At 49.5% G+C, this 19,834-nt stretch overlaps 1 protein-coding gene across 1 annotated transcript; it reads left to right on the forward strand.

Annotated features, from left to right (window-relative positions):
- Window positions 1-17,216: 17,216 nt before the first annotated feature.
- On the forward strand, window positions 17,217-18,071 carry LOC119437185 (RYamide receptor). The gene has a single exon (XM_037704246.2). It carries the CDS (start codon window positions 17,217-17,219, stop codon window positions 18,069-18,071), a length of 855 nt encoding a protein of 284 aa, XP_037560174.1.
- Window positions 18,072-19,834: the final 1,763 nt, after the last annotated feature.

The raw sequence follows: 19,834 nt of genomic DNA on the forward strand, positions 1-19,834 counted from the left end.
AGGTCCAGTCGAAACGCTTTCAACGCACAACGCGACAACACCGGATACAAACACCAGTTACCATGCCTTGAGTGTGCTAGAACAAGTCACCGTTCCGCCTCGCTCCAGCGTAATGATTTCCGTCGGTACCGAAGTGCCTACAGACATGGAGGGTGTCTTCGAGGGCGATCATCACTTACTGCACGACCGTGAAATTTGCGTCGCTAGAGGCATAGCTGAGCTACATGAAGGCAAAGCAAGAGTGATGCTTACGAGCTTCAGCCACGAATACAAGCACAATAACAAAGGCACCATGGTCGCCTACATCGACGAAATAGTACAATCCAGCGGTGCTTTCGCTTCACGGATTCTAGTGCACCTGCAACGATGACTGTAGTACCTGAACCAACTTTCGACGTCAATCAGAACCTTCCCAATCATAAGAAAGAATAGCTAAAAGCTCTGCTCCTGCAATACAAGAACTGCTTCTCGTCGTCGTCAAAAGTTCGACAAACCTCTGTCGCCAAGCACCGCATCATAACCGACGAATATGTCCGCCCACTCGGTCAGAGCCCCTACCGAGTTTCGGCGCGCGAACGCGAGGCCATAAGGCAACAAGTCGACGAAATGCTACGCGACGACATCATCCAGCCATCCAAGAGTCCGTGGGCGTCCCCCGTGGTGTTAGTAAAGAAGAAGGATGGAACGCTACGTTTCTGCGTCGGTTATCGTCGCCTCGATAAAATCACGAAGAAGGACGTATACCCTCTCCCACGTATTGACAACGCCTTGGATCGACTCTACAACGCAAAGTACTTTTTGCCAATGGACCTCAACACCGGCTACTGGCAAGTCGAAGTCGACGAGAGGGACCGGGAGAAGACTGCCTTTATAACACCAGACGGACTGTTCGAGTTCAAGGTCGTGTCGTTTGGTCTTTGCTGGGCACCTGCGACTTTCCAACGCGTCATGGATAATGTACTGGCAGGCTTGAAGTGGCAGACTTGCCTCGTCTATTTGGACGACGTCGTTTGCCTCAAGCTTCGAGGAACACCTCCGGCGCCTTCAAAAGTTCTTCAAGTTATCAAGACCTCCGGACTAACGTTAAAGCCAGAAAAGTGCCGCTTCGCATACAAGGAGCTCTTGTTTTTGGGCCACGTCATCAACAAGTCTGGAGTTTGCCCTGACCCACAGAAAACTGCGGCCATCGCTGACTTTCCTTCGCCCGCCGACAAGAAGGCAGTCCGTAGATTCCTTGGACTGCACGCCTATTACATGCGCTTCGTGAAGGACTTTTCACGGATCGCTGAGCCACTGACGTACCTCACGAAGGCCGACGTCGAGTTCAACTGGGAGACGCCGCAAGTCGAAGCATTTGAAGAACTGAAGCGACGCCTGCAATCGCCGCCAATACTTGCACATTTCGACGAAAAAGACGATACCGAAGTGCACACCAACGCAATCAGTGTAGGACTCAGCGCTGTGCTTGTGCAGAGGACTGACGGACTAGAAAGGGTTGTAAGTTATGCTAGCCGGTCGCTGTCGAAGGCGGAAACAAATTATTCCACAACCGAAAAGGAATGCCTCGCCATCATCTGGGCTACATCAAAGTTTCGTCCCTACCTCTATGGCAGGCGCTTCAAAGTTGTCAGCGACCACCACGCCTTGTGTTGGCTAGCTAACTGGAAGGATCCTTCAGGCCGCCTTGCACAATGGAGTCTGACACTTCAAGCATTCGACATCACCGTCGTTTACAAGTCCGGGCGAAAGCACTCTGACGCCGACTGCTTGTCTCGCGCCCCCGTTGAACCGCCGCCACAGGACGACCAGGATGACGACACTTTCATGGGGCCCAACAACAGCGAGCTGACCCGGAACTAATGAGCCTTGTAGACTGCCTGGAAGGCAAGACCGTCATTGTGCCCAAGTTGTTCAGGCGAGGATTGGCGTCGTTTTTCTTGCAAAACGACATTCTCTTAAAGACGAACTTCTCGACTGTTCGAGCCAACTACCTCCTCGTGGTACCCTCAGCATTGCGTCCAGAGGTTCTGCGAGCTCTCCATAGCGACCCAACGGCTGGACACCTCAGTTTTTCCCGCACGCTCGCGAGGATCCAAGAAAAAATACTACTGGCCTCGCCTCTCCGCCGACGTCGCCCATTACGTAAGGACATGCCGAGACTCTCAGCGACGCAAAACACCGCGGACAAGGCCAGCCGGACTTCTACAGCCGATCGAGCCACCTTGCCGACTGTTCCAGATGATCGGGATGGTCATACTGGGGCCTTTCCCGACGTCGACGTCCGGGAATAAATGGATCGTCGTAGCTACGGACTACCTCACGCGCTACGCCGAAACAAAAGCCTTGTCCAAAGGCAGTGCCGCCGAGGTAGCCCGATTTTTCGTTGAGAACACCCTCCTGTGTCACGGCGCCGCAGAAGTCCTCGTCAACGACAGAGGTACAGCCTTTACGGCAGAACTAACTCAAGCCATCCTGCGATACAGCCACACAAGCAATCGCCGAACCACCGCCTACCACCCGCAGACGAATGGCCTCACCGAGCACCTAAATAAGACCATCGACGACATGCTGGCAATGTACGTCGACGTCGAACACAAGACGTGGGATGCCATCCTTCCGCACGTGACCTTCGCATACAACACGGCCGTGCAAGAAACGACGCACGTGGCGCCGTTCAACCTGGTCTACGGAAGGAACCCGGCAACGACGCTTGATGCCATGCTACCGGACGTCACCGACGAAGAAAATCTCGACGTTGCCAGCTATTTGGAGCGTGCCGAAGAAGGCCTACAGCTCGCCCGCCTGCGCATCAAGAACCAGCAGAGGACCGACAGCCGACACTACAATCTTCGACGACGCTACGTCGAGTACCAGCCCGGCGACAGTGTTTATGTCTGGACTCCGATACGCCGACGAGGACTTAGCGAGAAACTGTTACGTCGCTATTTCGGACCATATAAGATCATCCGACGTATTGGCACACTGGACTATGAGGTCGTGCCAGACGGCATTTCGTAATCACAGCGGCGCCGGGCACGACGTGAAGTCATAGAGTTTCTCACTATAACACCTAGAGGGTAAACTGGCGCCACCGTCTATGCGATTTTCTTAAAGGGCGCCGTGCCCTCATGGGAATGACGGGATATGTGTCTGCGAGGCTTGTGTTGGCTGGTGTTGTACGAGGCCCCGTCTAAAACGTGTCTATATGGCTACACAAATAACGCATTCTTAAAATAAAATCTACATAAAAGGCTTTCATTCACCCATATTACATCTCCCAATAAAGTTTACTCACCTGCAATGCAGCATCAAGCGAAGAAAAGCAAGAGCAGACGACAAGTTGTTCCAAAGCGAGGGAGAATCTTTTCGTCTGCCCTCCAACTTTAGCGGCCAGCTGATACTTTTTACGTTCCATAGAATTCTGCATTGAATAGTATGTCGTCAAAATTAAACAAAACATGTTTTTGTGTAATAATAAAGCTAAAGCAGTTTTTTACGTGCTGTTTTAGCAGGAAATGAATCATTGTGACAGACGGAACGGTGCTAGCCAGGCGCGTCTTCAAGGCGTTCTGGCTCTCCAAGAACGATGCCAATCCGAAGTCACAATATACCGGCATTCCCATGGATACCACAGCGCGTGAACTCTACGCGTGAAGTCAACCATGTGGTGCGTCTTAGCCCTTTCTACACCCGCTGACGAACTTCGGTACTTTGTTACTTTGTTATTGTTTGTTGTTGTTGTTATTGCGATAGCAATTATATGGACACTTAAACCGGATTTCTGCCGTCGCCGTCGCCGTGAGGTTCCGTATAGATTCCGAGGGCGATAAAATCGTCGCCGCGCGCCGTATGCGCGAGCGAAAGCGCGAGGGGGGGGGACGCGCGCGCTATCACGGAGAGCGAACGCACGGCCGAAAGCAAACGCGACCGTCGCGCGAAAGGCCGTGGGGGTATGGGAGGGAGGGAGGCGGGGCGACGCTGTGCTCCGGCACCAAAGGCGTATCTTGCAATCGGGCGTAAGGGGAACTTGCCACTCTATCTCCCACGCGAAAGCAGCAAAGCGGTAAGGCAGCGCGGGGAGGGAGGGGGGGGGGGCGCAGCTTCTACTCTGCCAACAACTCCGTTCGTACTTTGCCCGGCTGTGGCCGTCGCCCGCACGGTCTCCTATCTCCACACGGCTCTGACCTTTGTATGCGCTGTGCATCCGCCGCTCAGTTTCCTTTGAAGCGATAGACCCCACGAACCTTGCCCGCTGCGGCAGCTGCGATTGCTGCCAACGTTCTGATAGTCGTTGTATGTGGTCATTCAGTGTGATCTTTTCATGTTTGCTTGTGCGCGCTGACACCACGCTTGTTAATTCAGTTAGTAAGCGGATGTGTCCAAGTTTATGCAGCCGATAAAACTACTATCCCTACTCCGAATAGCTCTCTACTAATTTGCTATCGCAATTGATGCTTCGCCTTTCGGGCGAAACTGAGACATTTTTTTCTCTCTCTCTGTACGCGTGGTTTTGTTTTCGCTTTCTTGTTTGTATCATCGGGACGATGCTTTTTAAGGGGAGGGTATTGACACGTATATATGTTTATCTTTCACCAGCGACCGCTTTTCACCGGCTAAAAATGTTAAACGTTATCGCTAGGCACAGGACGCGCCTGCATGTATGGGAAGTTTCTCGAACGTTATCGATGCTTCTATCCGTTGTCTTTTGTCACCGACGCTCATGTAATCTGATTGTATGAGAGACGCGAATTATCTAGATCTTTCTGGAAGAGATGCGGGTACCAGGGGTTATTCTGGGGCCTTCGATGACTCATGTATAAAAGCCGACGCGTTTCGCCGCTGATCAGATTTCGACCATCGCCGACTGTGTTCACCGCTTTCGTTGTGCTTTGAGTGTAGCTTGCTTTTGTGGGCACATGTTCGCCCAGTAAAGAATCAGTTTCATCATACACAGTTTTACGACTGTTTACTTCAGCGTCACTACTACATGACAGTATGGGAATCTGCTGATCAGACTATCTGAAGTAGAGCACTGCACGGGCCGGTTTTTCAGGTCAGGGCTTGGCCCGAGCCTGAAAGTACCATTCTTTGGCCGGCCCGGTTCTGTTCGACCCATGAGCCCCTTTGCCTTTACGAAGCTAGCTCGCGTTCTCGATTATTGTGAAGATACTCTCATGTGATCAACGGCCGCCGGGCGGTCTTCAAGCTGCATCATAGCAAGTTTTTGCCCTGCATCCCTTCTTTGTGGTTACTTGATAATTTAACTGGGAGAGAAATGAACATTTCATTACTAGCCGAACACTCACAGATTATTATGTGAATATTTGGTATGAAAACAAACCATGCAATGGACAGTTAGGAAAATAGGGAGGGATCAGGCTGGCAACAACCACCGGGAGTGGGAGAACCCCGGCTTACATGTAGGGATGAAGTTGTAGAAAGGCACATCGGTTGATCACCATGCTCATGCTTTCAAGTGTGCGGCAACATACTATAGCGAAGGCATAGGTGAACACTACCATACACGCCGCCGCCCGCCATTTAATCTCACTTTTTAATCTCATATATTCATTCGGGTGTACCTACAGTGATGGAACTCGAGCCACTAATTTTGGCGCGAATGTAAATTTAGATACGCTGGTTACTGGTTTTCAGAAATACGATAATACACGGCCACTAGAAGCTTTTTTTTCATTAAACAGAAATTGTTGACCCACAAGGCTAACTCTCATCATATTTTCACGCGGAACATGTCATCTTTATTGCTTTATTCGGCTTCATTATAATGATGTCAATTTTTCAATCAACAATTTAGGCACCCTTGTTTAGAAATATATGCAAATTTAGACTCTGTCTAATTGTGTTTCAGTACAGTGCATCTAACAACGTAGGCTTTCCTTGTTTTTTTTCTCCGCCATATTTAAGTATGATCTGCTTGCTTATTCACGTATATTCGCAGACAACGCACCTAGTGCTACAAAAACATATATAAGGCTGAGAACACAAGGGTCGCGCCACTGAATGAGTGGAAATAGCATTCAAAATAAAAATTTATGAGGCAATAAAGTGCTTTGCATTTCTGTTTTGTTTTTCATATTCCCCTCCCCAATGTTGAGAAATTTTGCAGCATCCGCGTAGTCTTAAAGCATTTGTCCAAGAACAATATACACTTGAAAGTCTCAGTTTAATTAGTTGGGCTAATTGTGATATAACCTACGGCAGAACATTCAACTCGCTTGAAAATATAACGAAGAAAATTAATGGAAACCAGTAGTAAGTAGCCCTGTGCCTTAGGACACAAAAAAGTTGCAAATTAACTTTTCAGAATTTGTTTGCTACAATTTTATCAATGTACTCTAAGTACTTCTTGAAAAGTTATTTAATTTTTGGTTTTCCGTTAAAATGATAATGCCGAAAATCTAGATATTTTTGTGCAGCAACAAAATATTGCCGTCGACTCTGTCTCTAGGCACGTCTCCCGCTCTTGAAAAATTTAACGAGCTCTATCGAAACTAATCTCATTGATTCCCGTTAAGGATAGCTCGGATACCTGAGACAGTCTAATGAATGTTTTTTGCAGCGAGTCCCGCACCAATCCAATAGTTTTCAATTTCTTAGCGCGACTGCAATGCATATATATTTCTAACTCTTTGTCAGGTTGATACAAATCTGTGATGTCTAGCAACTCAAGAAGTGTGCCTTTCGCCGCTATTCCCACCCACCCAAATGTGTTTCTCATGGTCGATAGGCGGCGCCGCTGTCGAAATCATACCGCTACCTCCATCAAACTTCGGGTCGTCCGTCACATGCCTGAGCACGATCACCTCTAGGAATTCGAGGTGTTAATAGGCTGGGAACATTGTGGACAAGAGTTCGTTAGTGTCGCGAAGACGAACGAATTCCTGCAGAACCCATGTTAAGATGATTATCGAAGTTAATGCGATTAGCATTTACACAATCTAGCGAACAAGAAGCGACACACCGTGTTAGCTAAGACATCTTTGTTTAGAATCCGTAGTGTTTCTCCTCATTTTCAAGTGATTCGGCTATATGCGGCCATACACTGTCTCCCTGATTGACCCGATTTGTTATGACCATCACTCGCCAATGTTACCTCACGATGGTAGAACAAGGACCGCAGGCCGACGGTGCATGCAGTGACGGCGATGGAATTACGAGGTAGGAATGATGTCGATAGAACGACGAAGGCATATAAGGACGACGGCATGACGACGATGAGAGGATTCTGAAGTGACGGCGATAAAGAATTGCGACGGAATACAATGCCATGACACCGGTGTTCTAATCTCGATTGATTGACAATAATAGCACAATACTAGCGGAATGAAATAGAAATTATGCTGATGGAACGGAAGGTGGTATGACGACCAACACATTTAGTATTTTTTAGCCAACCAGACACGCTTCTGAATAACATACCAGCCTGCTTCCTTTCTTTTCTCCTATTCCTTCTCAAGACGCTTTGAAAACATATCCTCTGCCGTTGAGCTCAGTACGCCAGTGCTCTAGCTCATTAGGCCACGATCACACGTTTACAAACGTATCTTGCCAACAAGTATATTATTCAAGCTCGAACTTAGGGGGAACATTGAGCTTGGGGGCTCCTATCGAAATACATGGGAAATCGCAAATAGTTTCTCAGAGCAACCAATGCACCAAATTTGATGAGTTATGTTGAATTTAGAAAAAAAGAGCTGAAGTGTAGTGATTGCCGAAAGGGATATTTTATTATAGGCTGGTCTACCTTTCTTACGTCAAATTTTAAAGAATTGTCAAAATTCGAAAAGAAAACTTGGCGTATAGAGCTATGTAGCTCAGCAGCTAAAAATGATATCGGAATTCTGTAAACTGCACCTAATAATACATCGAAAGCGGATAGCAATCATATATCATACACCATCCTGAAATATACCACTATGTTGTGAATGTTGCATTTGCAAAACCCTTCCAAACATTATAACAAATTCACGTAAGTTTTAAGTTAAAGCAAAAAAATTGTTCGCTTTTGATGCTTCAACGGGTGCAGTTTATAGAAATGCCATATTTGTTTTTAATGGCCGAGTTTCGGATTTGTAAACTTCATGCTTCTATTTTTTTTTGTTTACGAACATCCTGCAATTCTTTGAAAACATTACACTATCTAAACGAAAATTCTATTTGCTGCAGTCTCTGCAATTTAACTTTCCCTCTTAAATGCAACGCATTTCATTCAAATCGGTTCAGCGGTTTTCTCATGAAAGCATTCCTGCATTTTACATGTATTTGATAATCCGGCATCGAAGATAGGCCCGAGCTAAAGCTTCCTCTTAAACAATGGATCACGCCAGTTTTATAGGAAACGCATGAAACAGAACCCTGACGTATACGCAAGACCGTGGCCACAGAGGTGTACAAATAAAAAGTCTGCTCAAGGAAAAAAATATGTATTCATCGGAAGCTTCGCGGAAGCCGTTATCTCGATCAGACATCTCTCCAGAATGCGGACGAGCTTTCTGGCGAAGTGTCTAGCAAAACTGTCGATTCATTGTCAGTAGAGCAAGTAGCTGGCCGTCTTCCAGATAACGCTGATACACAAGCGCGCTCGTTTCCAAGCACCAAGGTGAAGCCACAGCTTCAGGGTGTGTTTCTTTTTATTGCGCTTTCTTTAGTTGTGCGTCATAGCATACGTCATAGCGGGAATTTCGAATTCTTTAAGGTCGATACGCCACGTGGTGGCGAAAAAAGGAAACTGTACGAAATGTCCCTAATTCCTGGTATTGTGCCTCGCCGTCTGCAACACCATCGGGGATCTTAGCGCAAGTTCGTGACCCCGGTACGTTTACCGGAACTGGCAATGTCGACGTAGACGACTGGTTGAACTGGTACGAACGCGTCAGTGCCTCCAACCGCTGGGACCCGACGTTGATGCTGGCAAACCTTGTATTCCAGCTGCAAGGCACAGCTCGCGTGCGGTACGACACGCACGAAGCGGAGCTCACAAGCTGGGACCTTTGCAAGCAGAAGCTTCGGGGTCTTTCCGGTCAGCCAGATGGTCGTCAGCGCGCCGCGAAACAAGAACTCGCCTCTCGTGTGTAGACCACTACCGAATCCTATATCGCCTATATAGATTAAGGATATTTTGGCCCTTTGAGGAAGGTCGATGACAAGATGTCGGAATCCGACAAGGTTGGTCACATATTGAAAGGAATCGCTGACGATGCTTTTAATTTACTCGTCGTCAGGAACTGCACCACACTGGCTGACGTTACTGCAGAGTGTCGGTGGTTTGAGCAAGCGACGAGTCGCCGCATCCAGTCGAGGTTCGTCCGGTTGCCTAACACCACCGCTACTTCTTCTTGCGAGGACCCCCCGCTGCCTCGCCAAGCTCCTCCAACAGAAGACGTGGTGCGCATCATTCGACGCGAGATAGAGGCCGCTTCACCTACTGCTTTTCATAGCCGCAACCCCGAATCTGGACCAAGCATTGCGCTAATTCAAGCGGTTGTGCGCCAGGAGCTAGAGTACACTGGTGTTAGGCTTGTTTTTGCATTCAGTCGTGCGGCCGTGGACCCATCGCCCATTCGACACCGGGAGCCCACTTATCGCCGATATCGTGACCCAGCTGAGTGGCGTACACATGATGACATATAATAGAGAGTTTTAGATTAGGGGGACGCAAGCGTTGGGGCCCCCAAGCTCCTGGCGCCGCGGTACTGCGCATGTGCAGAGGGGTCCGCACATGCGCAGTACCAAGGCCCCAAGAGCTAGGGGGCCCCAACGCTTGCGTCCCTCTAATCTAAAACTCTCTAATATGGTGGGGTTAAAAAGAAAAAAGTAAACCAAAGTACCCCAGCCCGTGTCTCTAGGTATAACGGGCTTTACACATGATGACAGGCCGATCTGCTTCAACTGCTGAGGGATTGGCCACATTGCTCGCCACTGCCGCAATCGGACGTATCCACCGTATCGGTCCTTCCTGCCCAACAGCCGCCAGGATTCCAGATACACAACATTTGAAGAGGGCTCTCAAGCGCATCATAATGACGCAACCGTGCCCGCACGGAGTTCCAGCTGTTCCCTGTCGCCACGTAATCGTCGGTTACACTCCCCACTACTTCGGCGGTCCCCATCGCCCAATTCCGCTGGAATCTTCTCGGAAAACTAAAAGATGCAGCGCCCGGAGGTCCCGCTGCGTCGCCTGCCCGACCTGAAAATCCTCTTTTGACCGTGCCCATGCACAACGGGAAACCTCTTGGACGTTGAACTAGACGGTGTGAAAGTGTCGGTGCTAATTGACCCAGGTGCACATATATCAGTAATGAGTTCGCACTTTCGTCATTGTCTCCGCAAAGTGCTCACGCCTGCTACTTCGATCACCGTACGAGTCGCCGACGGCAGTGTACCTCCCGTCGTTGGAATGTGCACCGCCCGCGTGAGCATCGCTGAACACAATGCCACAGTTCTGTTCGCCGTCCTGGACCAGTGCCCTCACGAACTAATCCTTGGCAATGATTTCCTGCCGTCCCACTCATCCCTCATCGATTGTGCTGCCGGTCTCCTACAGTTGGAACTCCCTCTGCCTCAAGATGCCGCCGATAAACCACTCGCGCACTTGTGCTCCGTCGAACTTGTTCGCCTGTTGCCGGAAGCCTCTACGTACGTTCCTTTGTCGCTGACCCCACGGGTACCTGACGGCGACTACGTGCTATCACCGACGCTAGCCGTGATCCTCACGCGCAACGTAGCCCTGCCGCGTGCGGTTGTGACGGTTGCTGACAACCGCACGTACGTTCCTCTTTTGAACTTCGGCACCATTCCCCAAATCTTACCGCAAGGCATCAGACTGGCGAGTGTATCTGCCCTTAAAGAACACGTCCAGTTTGCTATTGATCCTGATACCTACGCGCCGTCTCCTTGCCCCAAGACACAGTCCAATATACCCGATAACATCGATAAAATGATAGCACCTGACCTTTCTACGTCCAACTTTCAGGAGCTGCGCCGCTTGCTATCGTTATACCGGGACATATTTGGATTTTGACGGTGGGCCGTTGGGCCAAACCTCTAAAGTAGCACACCGGATCAACACTGGTGATGTTCACCCAATTCATCGGCGTCCTTATCGAGTGTCCGCGAATGAAGGTCACGTCCTTCAGGAAGAAGTCGACAAGATGCTCGAAAAGGAGATCATTGAGCCTTCTTGCAGCCCTTGGGCTTCCCCTGTTGTCCTCGTAAAGACGGATAACAGTTGGCGTTTCTGCGTCGACTATCGTCACCTAAACAAGGTCACTAAAAAGGATGTTTATCCATTGCCGCGAATTGACGACCTGGTCGACTGTCTCCACGGAGCTAAGTATTTTTCCTCGATCGACCTACGTTCGGGCTATTGGCAAATTGCAGTGGGTTAAGATCGAGTTAAGACCGCGTTTATAACAACAGACGGTCTTTATCAATTCAAGGTCATGCCGCTTGGTCTTTGCAATGCCCCAGCGACATTCGAACGCATGATGGACTCCCTTCTTCGGGGCTTGAAGTGGTCCACTTGTCTATGCTACCACCACAATGTCGTCGTGTTTTCATCTACTTTTTCAAGTCACTTGCAGCGTCTGTCAGTGGTTCTCGATGTGTTACGGAGAGCTGGCCTGCTGTTGAATTCCTCCAAATGCAAATTTCGGTCGTTGTGAAATTACAATCCTTTGGCACCTTGTTGACGCTGTAGGTATCAGGCCACACCCCAACAAGGTTCGTGCAGTGGTCGATTTCCCCGTACCACGTTCCACCCAAGACGTTCGCAGCTTTGTTGGCCTCTGTTCGTATTTTCGTCATTTCGTAAGAGAATTTGCAACTATCGCCCAGCCACTTACCGAACTTCTTAAGAAAGACGTGCATTTCTCCTGGGGTCCTTCACAAGCTTCAGCTTTTACCACGCTGATAACCATGCTTACGACACCCCTATTCTGGCCCACTTTGATGACTCCGCCGCTCCGGAGGTCCGCACCGATGCAAGCGGTCATGACATAGGCGCTGTTTTAGCACAAAAGCAGCATGGACACGACCGAGTGATAGCTTACTCCAGCCGTCTTCTTTCGAGATTCGAGCAGAACTACTCCATCACCGAGAGGGAATGTCTCGCTCTTGTCTGGGCCGTCACAAAATTTCGACCCTACTTCTACGGCAGACAGTTCTCTGTTGTCACTGACCACCATGCACTATGTTGGCTTTCATTCTTGAAAGATTCAACTGGCCGCCTCGGTCGCTGGGCTTTACGGCTGCAGGAGTACTCCTACTCCGTCATCTACAAGTCTGATCGATTACATCAGGATGTGGGCTGTCTATCCCGTCACCCGGTGGACCCACCCGATTGTGACTCCGGTGACGCTACAAAAGCCTGTGTCATGTAGATCTCGAACCTCACTCATATTGGAGATGAACAAAGGCGTGATGTTGCACTGCAACAACTTTTTGCACGGCTGGAGTCTTCGCCTTCAGAGGCCGACCTCCGCATGTTTTTACTCCGGGACGGAATACTGTACCGTCGCAGTATGTTCCCTGATGGCCCCGAGCTAGCTCCTGCTTGTTATTCCAGAACAGCTGCAGCCGACCGTCATTGTTCAACTTCATGACGTACCCATGGCGGGCCACCTCGGCGTTGTTCGTACATACGACCGCTCGCGCCGCCGATTTTACTGGCCCGGCATGCATCGGTCGGTGCGCCAGTACGTCGCTTCGTGCGAGCTCTGCCAACGCCGAAAGAAGCCCACCATTTCCCCTAGTGGTCCCCTTCAACCCCTGGGCATCCCGTATGTGCCTTTCTTCCGCGTCGGTGTCGATTTGCTTGGCCCTTTACCAGTGTCTTACTTAGTGAACAAATGGATCGCCGTCGCAACAGATTACGCCACACGGTACGCGATCACGCGCGCCCTCGCTACAAGCTGTGCAACTGATGTCGCTGACTTTTTGTTACGCGATGTTATATTTCATCATGGGGCCGCTAAACAACTTCTTACAAACAGAGGCCCGCAGTTCCTCTCAAAAGTAATCACCGACATTCTTACATCGTGCGCAATCCGGCACAAGCTCACCATCGCTTATCATCCCCAGACTAATGGCCTCACAGAACGCTTAAATCTCACGCTCACGGACATGTCGTCGATGTACGTTTCCTCGGATCGCCGCGATTGGGGCGTTAACCTTCCATTCGTGACGTTCGCCTACAATTCATCATGCGACGATGTCACCGGTTTCTCTTCATTTTATTTGCTCTTAAGCCGTGATCCAGTTTTACCCATGGATACCCTGCTGCCTTCGGATACGTCTACCACTACTGAGTATGCCCACGACGCCATTGCTCGAGCTGAACACGCCCGTCAGCTTTCTCGCCACTAATTAGCCACATCGCAAGCAAGACAGAAAGCTTTATACGACAGGCATCGCCGGGTCAACCATTTTCCGCCAGGTTCGCTCGTTCTCCTCTGGACTCCATGCGCGCCGAGTCGGACTGTCAGAAAAGCTTCTGTCGCCTTACACAGGCCCTTACCGTGTTCTACGACAAGTCACCGACCTCACCTATGAAATTGCACCCCTCCAAACCCCGACATCGTCGACTCGCCTCCCACAATGTGAAATTGTGCACGCTGTATGGCTCAAACCGTATTATGGCTCAAACCGTATGTATGCGAACCTTAGCCGTCGTCCCCTTGTTACTTGCCGCTCGTGTCCTGGAACAGCACCGAGTCGGTGCTCCTGCCGCCGGGGGTTTGTGTCACAGGACCCAAGCGCGCGCACGAGGACGCAGCGAAAGAAAGAAGATGAAGGCGCGCCTCGGCTCGTGTGTGGATTTCACCTTATTGCCTGTTGTACGCGTATATATGTATATATATATATATATATATATATATATACTCCTGTAAATACACATTTTACCTCTCGCTATCCTGGTTGCAATATTTTATACGCATCAATGGGCAAGAAATTACTTACAAAAAAAAAAAAAAACTTCTGCTGTAACCATCGGCGGTGATTGTCAAAGTAAGCGAACGCTTACTGTTTTGTTCCATGCGGCATGCACTTCTCTCTGTGCTTTTTTTTGCCTATTATTGTATAGCCGAAGCGTCGTCGTTCTGTGCGGCGGTGCAGTGCTCCACCTCGCAATCCAGAACATGAATGAGAGCGAGGCACTCCATTGTGCGTGCACGACCTTCGTCGACGTGCGTCTCGCTTTTTGCCGAGTATGTAGCATAGTATTACACAACACGCAGCGCTGGAGGTGTCCTTTCTGCCGCCGACCTGCAGCCAATCTCGAAGGTGCTGCGATGTTACGTGGCTTCTGAAAGCGCTAGCTGCCGCGAGAGAAGGATGGCGCAAACTGACGTGCGCTCACTTTTATAAATTGTTGCTGCGCGACGCAGTGCACGCGCCAGGCTTCTCAAAAGCTTTAACTTGCACGAGGGCAGGACTGGTGAGGCTGTTTTCTGTTGTTCTACGCATGCGTCTGTGGCTGTCCTAAAGGGTAGAGCGTATGGCTGCTGTGCTGGGGCAGCCGTATTGAAACCCCGTCATTAGGCACATTTTAAGGCGAAAACCTTAAGTCACTCGTTGCAATGGCACATATCCGAAAAGAGCGCCGAGTAGTCCAGTGTTACAAAAATAAAGTAGACGAGTGAAACAAAAATTGGAGGATTCTTAAGCTTCGCTTTTAAGAGTGGAGCGCGATAGAATTAAAAGACCCCTGACTGTTTCTCACGCTTCTCGACAGCTGCAGCTTACAACCGTAATGGTTACGGGAAACACTGGCGGCGAACGCTATGCACGCAGGCGAGCTTTGTGGCAGAAATGCGGCCTCTTGCGTGGGGCGATCCCAGAGATATTGCACAATCGCGCCAAAAAATTGCATAATTTTCAGATTTCCGTTTTTGTTTCGTACTTTTGATATTTCAGTCTGAGAAGCTTTAACATAAAAGGCATGCGCTGTGGGTGTTTTGTTTCATGACATTTGCTTGTGGATTGTCATTCTCAAAATTCCGAGGAATAGCTTTGCCAAGAATGCAAGACAACGTATGCGCAACATACCGAATATAACGCATGTCATATAAGAAGGCGTGGTATATACATTTACCTAAATATATTCGGAGGGCCTGCGTGGTTGGGGATGATTTTCTCCGCCACCCGCCGACATCGCACGCCGACGCTGGTTGCCGACGCCGGATTTTCTGCGACATGGGGCTCTTAACGCCTATCGCGTTAAAAAAAAATTCATAAGCAGCAATGGCTCATACGCGAAAACTTATGATGCGAAACTATTATCACCAGGAATGGCTCATACTCCGTGAGCAAGCAAAGATGCAATGGCTGAATATTAATGAAGAAACGAAAGAAAGAAAGAAGGAAGGAAAGAAAGAAACAACGAAAAAAGGAACGAAAGAAAGAATGAAAGAACAAAGAAAGAAACAACGAAAGGAAGAAATAAGGAGAGAACGAAAGAAAGAACCTTTGGGTGGTGTTTTAAGTGCTCGCATGTGTCGTTGAGGAGGACCAGCTACAGCGCCATACGGTTACTTCACACTGCGGCTCATTATGCCTTGCAAGAAGTGTGACCTCTCCGATCGTATGACTTAATGCATTACCACGTGTGCAGCAGGCTTTCGCCTTTACGTGTTACAGGAGTGTAACTTGCTGCCGAATTTTTGTGTTTCTTGAGCCACAAGTTCCGTTAACATGCTGCTGTTTTGCCGGTGTATACTGCGCTTCTCGAGTGCGAGCGCTGATACTCCCGGCCCACTAAGCCATCGAGGCAAGAAACTCAGCGGCCAACCGGCCCACTGATCCACACTAATCCCCGAGGAGGTAGGCAAAGAAAGTTTCACTATACCCGCCCCCCCCCCTCCCCTACGCACACAAACATACACACCCACGCTCGCACACGCACACTTCGCCTTCTTGTTATCATCACCGACCGTTATCGCTGAAGTGATAAATTCCAGCGTAATGGTCCTGGTAAAGAGAAGGAGAAAGGGCAACTGTTCCGTGCATGGGAGAGTGATACTCTGTCACACTTTTGAAGGAAGCACACTTGTGTGGCATGAAACACGCGGAGCGCGTGGCCCGCAACTATATAGCGGCCAGAAACAACGGTTTGTGACGGTAACAGAGCAGCGCGTCACTGGCCCGAGCACGAACATCGGTGGGCCACCGTTCCGCGTCACAGCCGCTGAATACCAGTGCAGCACCAGCGGAAAGGCATCACACTGCTCTCGTATCTTGCATAGCTAGAAAAGTTCATTGGCGTATTTCTCACAATTGGTTATTTAATTACCGATTTTAAGCGCGAACTTAAAGTGGGAAACAACCTAACTGATGTTACCTCCCCAAAATTGCCGAGGGCCCGTATTTTGTAATGTTTAATTTCATTTTTCCATTTGTTCCATCATACGTCTCACCGAGAGGTTGTGCGAGCCAATAGCGAATAGCGAAAAGAAGGAAAAAACGAAATGAGTCGTTAGAGAATGCGAATGCCGCTCCATATATCTCGCTGTAGCCCTGCAGTTGTGTATTTTCGGATACTTCATCTGAAACGCATCTGAACCACGCTCAAATTATTACTACGAAGAGTGAGGCAGCGATCTCACCTTGCGCTTGCAAACAACCTTTGCATGATCTGCTCTGAACTGTTAGATGTATTCATTAAAACTAAAGTTATCGTTAGAGCGGCAATCACCGACACAAAGAATCATTTTCTACTTGGTGCACCGACACACACGAACCGAAAACACAGAAGCGCAACACCGAACGAAGCAGGGGCCCGTGTCGCGGCTTGACAAAACGGAGTGTGAAAACCATTCCCTTACTACCTACATTTTTTTGCTCTTTTTTTTTTTTTCGGCGAGATAAATGGTATAGGCACTGCTCGCTCTGTGTGCCCACACAGGCGACACATGGCTACCTCCAACCACAGCATCGGTATTGTAGGGAAAAAAAAAAAAAAAAAAGGGCGAACCGGAGAGCTGGAGGAGGCGGGGTGCGTTGAACAGAGAGTTTGCGTCGGCGGCGACGTCACGGGCGGCGCGCACCGTCGGCGTGCGGGGCGCGCGCGGACGCTCGAGGCTCCGCAATCGACCTCGCGGGCCGAACACACGCGGTTGTGCCTCCGCCACGTCCGGGCGCTCGCTCTACTCGGCTCTGGTTGCTCTCCCGCTGCTACCGCCGCTTCTGCCGTGAGCATGGACCACGAGTCCGCCAACCGGACGGTCGCCGGCAACGGCACTCTGGGACCGGCGTCACCGCTCAACAACACGTCCGATGACGACGAGCTGTACCAGGTGCCCGTGGAGATCATCGTGCTGCTGTCTTTCTGCTACGGACTCATCTCGCTGGTGGCCGTCGCCGGAAATTCCATGGTGCTCTGGATCGTGGCCACGTCGCGTCGCATGCACACTGTCACAAACTTTTTCATCGCCAACCTGGCCGTGGCCGACATCATCATCGGACTGTTCTCCATCCCGTTCCAGTTCCAGGCGGCCCTGCTGCAGCGCTGGGTGCTTCCCGAGTTCATGTGCGCCTTCTGCCCGTTCGTTCAGGTGCTCTCGGTCAACGTGTCCATATTCACGCTGACTGCCATCGCGCTGGACCGCTACCGCGCTGTGACGGCACCGCTGCGCGCCCGCTGCTGTTCCAAGTTCAACGCCAAAGTACTCATCGGCGTCGTGTGGGCCGTGTCAACGGCGGCCGCTCTGCCGTACGCCCTCGCACTGCGCGTCATCCTCGTCTACGACTCCGTGTCCGGCGAGGTGTCGCGACCCTTCTGCATCAACGTGGTGCTGCCGCCGTTCGCCTGGAAGGTGTACAACCACGTGCTCGTCGGCTTGCAGTACTTTCTGCCCCTGTGCGTCATCTGCTACACGTATGGACGCATCGGCGGCGCGGTGCGTAACTCACGCACGCCGGGCAACGCCGAGACCGTGCGTGACACCAACATCATCCGCAACAAGCGAAAGGTGAGCGCTTTGGTTCGCTTGCTGCTGGTTGCGGATATTTTTACTTCCTGCTCCGTTCTGGGACAAGGGACGGCTGCTTAGCTTCGGCCATATACCCTCCCCCCAACCCTGAAAAAAAATGAAAAAGAAGAAGAAAACGCGCTTTATTTCTAGTACTTATTACCATGGTTTACAAAAGGACACTTGATATCCATAATTTCTTATATGGATATCTATAGTAGCAAGCTGCCTGTGGGGCTGCACTTATATAGAATACTCAGCCCTTTCGCTGTAGCGACGAGGCTCCCATTCACAGTATTTCTTTTTTTTTTCCCTTTTGCCTTACGCTGTATTTTAGCCTAGGTAATTTAATTTCATAGAGTGAGGTAAAGGACGAAACTTTAGCCTTGAAACCAAGAGTAAAACTAAGAGTACATGTCTACTACGAAAGCCGGAAAGTTTGCGGAGAGTATTAGCGCTACCTGGACGCACCTGCACCCCGTGACGAGAAAAGGAGGTTGTACACAATGCACGAACTGAAGAAAAGCAACAAAACACCAAAAAAGTAGAAAAAAAGAAAAAAGAAGAAATACAGCTTGGGTACAGCAACGTCCCATCGGTAAAGACAAGCACGTCTTTCTTCCTGTGTACCTCTTTGTTTTCTTGAGCTCTAAAGTAGCACGTGGAAGTGTTCCTGCTTTGCACGAACGCTTCCATGTTTGTTCACTCTGTCTTCTTTTCTTTTTTTTTTTTCTCTGTCTCCCGTTTTCTCGCTTTGAAGTGTGCATCATAGATTAAGAAACACATTACCTTGAAGACTTGCACAGCGTTGCGTTATTTTGTCTTTGCCCGTGCACTTTTTACCAGCTTCCTTCAGTGAGCCATCTTATAGTGAAATTAATTCAGCACTGAAACAAAGCTTGTGCGTGATAGTTTTGCATTTTCCAAGTGTTCAGTGCTACAAATTTTTTTTTTGTCCTAAGCCGACAACAATGTCCCTGTTTGTATTAGTCAACTTTCCCAGGTTGAAGAGTCTGAACATGTTTTCATGTGCTCTGAAACTACTTGAAAGTGAGAAAAAAAAATAAGCTGGTGGATGCCGTGACAAAGAGCCGAGCACCCGAAGGTGATCCGCATGCACAGCGGAATAACATAGCGCGCAAAACGGAGCCCGCAATGGAGCAGTTCATTTTGCGCGCTCTATAGACCGCGGGACGCTTTCGAGCCTAATTTACATGCGGCCTGCGCGTTCGACTTCACTGCCGGAAGCATCGAATCAAACAGGTCCTGCTGGCTCCCGGCTATAATGCCGATGCTGAGCGATAACTTTGAAAGGTGGTGCCCGCACGTAGAGAGAGAGAGAGACAGAAAGAGAGAGAAAAAAAGAAAGGTGGTTTCGTTAAGACGAACGAAATAAGAGATAGACGACGTAATCTTGCAGACTGAATCAGATGGATAGGGAAAGTAAATTATAAACGCGGCAACTTTCTCAGTGTCAGCGCGAAGATCGTGGCCGCCACATTGTGTAAGGATTCCTTTTCTACGATTCAATTCATTTCTTAGCAGTTCCGCCGAGTGACCACTCTTGGACAGACTGGGGGCAGGGCTTCATGCGAACCAATGACGAAGTCCAAAATGAGTGGAAAATGAAAATAATAGTTGCACAATACTGGCAGCTATTTTTCTCATCTTGCGCACATCGCATACAAGTGTATTCGTTTTGTTGCTCCGCAAGTGTGAGAAACCTTCAGCCGTCTTAACAGAGAACACGCATGTACCAGCTCGTAATTACCCGTTCAACTTATCTACCTTCTAGTTTCTCAGCTCCGCACCGCGTGGCAAAGCACGTTATAAGAACGTCGCGT

This window comes from Dermacentor silvarum, chromosome 1 (genome assembly GCF_013339745.2).
Source record: "Dermacentor silvarum isolate Dsil-2018 chromosome 1, BIME_Dsil_1.4, whole genome shotgun sequence".
Classification (NCBI taxonomy): domain Eukaryota; kingdom Metazoa; phylum Arthropoda; class Arachnida; order Ixodida; family Ixodidae; genus Dermacentor; species Dermacentor silvarum.

Bases quoted from the DNA above. Each gene is read 5' to 3' on its own strand.
- LOC119437185 (XM_037704246.2), top strand. From the start codon at position 17,217: ATGGACCACGAGTCCGCCAACCGGACGGTCGCCGGCAACGGCACTCTG.